Source organism: Myotis lucifugus, unplaced genomic scaffold (assembly GCF_000147115.1).
Source record: "Myotis lucifugus unplaced genomic scaffold, Myoluc2.0 scaffold_6, whole genome shotgun sequence".
Taxonomy (NCBI): Eukaryota; Metazoa; Chordata; class Mammalia; order Chiroptera; family Vespertilionidae; genus Myotis; species Myotis lucifugus.
In genome coordinates this window covers 410,584-413,773 of record NW_005871054.1, presented here as the reverse complement: position 1 = coordinate 413,773, position 3,190 = coordinate 410,584, and the positions used below count along the sequence as shown (strand labels likewise).

The 3,190-nt window shown below is 53.5% G+C and overlaps 1 protein-coding gene across 1 annotated transcript in view; it reads left to right on the top strand.

Annotated features, from left to right (window-relative positions):
* The first annotated feature begins 2,437 nt into the window (after positions 1-2,437).
* The window catches only part of SLC1A4 (solute carrier family 1 member 4), a 25,282-nt gene continuing 24,529 nt past the window's right edge, over positions 2,438-3,190 (top strand). The window contains exon 1 of the mRNA XM_014446719.2: positions 2,438-3,172. Within this exon, the coding sequence (XP_014302205.2) occupies positions 2,727-3,172 (446 nt within the window). The 5' untranslated portion in view covers positions 2,438-2,726. The remainder of the gene's footprint in view (positions 3,173-3,190) is intronic.

Genomic DNA, 3,190 nt, shown 5'->3' with positions numbered 1-3,190 from the left:
AGGCAGCCAATCAATGATTCTCTCTCATCATTGATGTTTCTATCTCTCTCTCCCTCTCCCTTCCTCTTTGAAATCAATATATTTTAAAGAAATAAAATGTGGAAGCAGCACACAATCTCACTTTTTTCTATTTATTTGTTTTTTTATTACACAGTCTCATTTTCACTGCAAACATAGAGGGCACTAGGCTGGAGAGTGAGCTGAGATCAGATCATGGCGGGTCTTGAATGCCAGGGTGAAAAGCATATTCATAATTCAGCGGGAGCCACTGGAAGCTTTTGAACGAGAAGTGACATGACAGAGCCTTGATTTTTAACTGGATATATGCCTGTACGAAATAAAGACTGCATTTCCTAACATCTCTTGCAGCTAAGTGTGGTCATGTGCCTAAATTCTGATTAATGAAATCTAAAGGAAATAGGACTGTATAGCCAACTTTTAGGAAGTTTTCTTAAGGGAACAGAGAATTGCTTCCCCCCCCCCCCCCCCCCCTTCTGTTGGATAGAAGCTGAAACTAATCCTAACATGTAAATTACTTATTAGAAAGATTGGCCCAAGGCAAGGCAAAATATAAGATGGTTGGAACAAGAGGAGCATTGGAGGTGGGAAGACTAGGAAACAAATTCCACGGTCAAGATAAGCAGTGAGGAATGAAAAACTGAGCCAAGTATGGTAGCAGTAGAAATGGACAGGGGTGGTGGATATAATATATATTGTGAAAACAGTGTCTTTGTGAATTGGTGATTGATGAGAAGAGACACCAGAGAAGGGAGAATCAAAGGTCACTGTGAGATTTCAAAGACAGGTGACTGGTGGTCAACAATGTTGGTAACAGAACAGGGGGTTCAGAAAGAGGAGCAGGCTTGAGGAGGGCACAGAAATGGGAGTCAGAGGAGGAGCAGGCTTGAGGGAGCCAGCCATGAGTCAGTGTTTGACACGCTGAGTTGGAATGCCTTCGGGATGTCCAAGTGGAGATGTAAAGCAGGCAACTGGGAATTCATTTCTGGAGCATGATACGAGAGTCCTTGTATAAAAAAGGTAGTCAAAACAAAGGAAGTTGCTGGTTGGCAAAATAGAGGGTGTCTCTAGAATTGCCTCTCCTTCTGGGCACAATGAGAAATAAATTGTGTAATGAAAAATCAGATAAAAATATGTACAACTCTTCACTTGACATGCGCCCCCCTCCCTCTCTCAAAAATAACAACAACAAAAAAACACCACTACCACCACAACAAAAAACCCTACAATGAGGCAGTAATGGAAATCCTCACTGTGTCAAAATTTGAATAGCTCCTGAAAGTTCCTTAGGAAGGCATTTTGTTTGATTTGTACAAATATCTGTCATGACATGTTTTAGGATGACTCCCTTTTCAGCAAGAGATCTATAGCAAATTGCCTTCCTCTTTAACTCATGTAAGACTTCCCTTTCACAAGTCTTGAAAGAACAATTCTTTTCAAAAGCAGAATGAGAAAATATAAAAACCCAATAAATGTGAAAAGTAAAACTACTACCTAGAGCTTTCTCCTGTATCTGCTGTGACCAGAGCAAATGTTAAATAAAAAGGAAATGAATCAAGTGTGAACAGTAAGGAACCAACTTCAAAGGCTGGCTAAACAGTCATCTGCACTGTTTTCGCGGGACGGCTTGGGGATGGAAGAGGTTAAAATCCAGTGGCTGGTGTGCCAGCGGGGGTGCGCTGGAAGTAGCGGTGTGGGAGCTCTGTTTTTTCCTAGAAGAATTTTGCGTCTTTACCGAAGACAGCTGCAGGGGAACCCGAGGCGCGCTCCTCGGGGCGCGCAGTGGCGGGGCCGGGCGCTGGAGTTGATGGCACAGTGGACCCGGGATTCACTGAGGGGTGTCAGAGCCCTAATTGCACGTGTGCATGAGGCTTTTCTCATCCGCCCATCCATCCATCTTTTGTCTCAGGGCCAGGGCCTGCGCTGGGCATCCCGGCGTGCTTTACCGCACAGAACCCCACGGGACTTCATGGGAGGAGGAGGTTTGATGCAGGAGGACGCGGCGGGAAGACTACCGTGGGGTCCCTCAAAAGAGACGGGCGAGTTATCGGATCCGGGTGGTGCGGGGCGAAAGCAATAACCCTGAAGGAAAGCCCTCCCCTCTCCCAATCAGGACAAGGAACGCAGCCCCATTCCCCCTTCTCCCGGGCCCTCTGGCTCGGAGCGCCCAGACCTCGGCCCGCCCGAGAGGCCCCGGCAGTGCCAACGGCCCGCGCCGTCCCTCAGACCGCGCCTCCCCACGGTAGCCTGGAGCCCGTCCCCATTAGAGGGGTCGGGAGGCGGCACGGGGGCGCGGGGACTGACCGACTGCTCCATCTGCCCGGGCTGCGCCCCCAACCGGGATGCCCCACCCACCGCGCCCGGGACCCAGCTGGGGGTGCGCGCGGGTGCTGATTGGCCATAGCCGTGGAGGGGCGGCCCAGGCCCATCCCTCTTCCCCATGGCGCCCACGTTGCATCATCTTCTGTCCGAGGCTGGGCGTGGCGTGATCCACTTAGCCGGGAGCTCCAGCCCGCTTCCAGCGCCTCTCCTGGCCCTCTCCACACCTGTTCCTGCGCCCAGCCCGGCCGCCTCCCGAGGGATGGCTCCCGGAACCAGACACAACTAGTGGATTGCGCCAGCTCGGCCTGAGCCATTCATTGAGAGTTCAGTCTTTTACTAGAGCCCAAGTCCCTCACCTTCTCCAGCTCCGAGCTGCGGGCAACGCCATGGAGAAGAGCAGTGAAACCAACGGCTACCTAGACAGCGTCCAGGCTGGGCCTGCAGCGGGGCCTGGAGCGCCCGGGCCCAGCGCAGGACGCGCGCGGCGCTGCCTCGGCTTTCTCCGGCACAATGCGCTGGTGCTGCTCACCGTGTCTGGGGTGGTGGCGGGCGCCGGCCTCGGCGCGGCGCTGCGGGGGCTGGGGCTTAGCCGCACGCAGGTCACCTATCTGGCCTTCCCCGGGGAGATGCTGCTCCGCATGCTGCGCATGATCATCCTGCCGCTGGTGGTCTGCAGTCTGGTGTCGGGCGCCGCCTCTCTGGACGCCAGCTCTCTTGGGCGCCTGGGGCGGATCGACATCGCCTACGTCGGCCTCACCACTCTGGGTGCCTCTGCGCTCGCCGTCGCTTTGGCGTTCATCATCAAGCCTGGGTCTGGCGCGGAGACCCTTAGGTCCAGCGACCCTTGGGC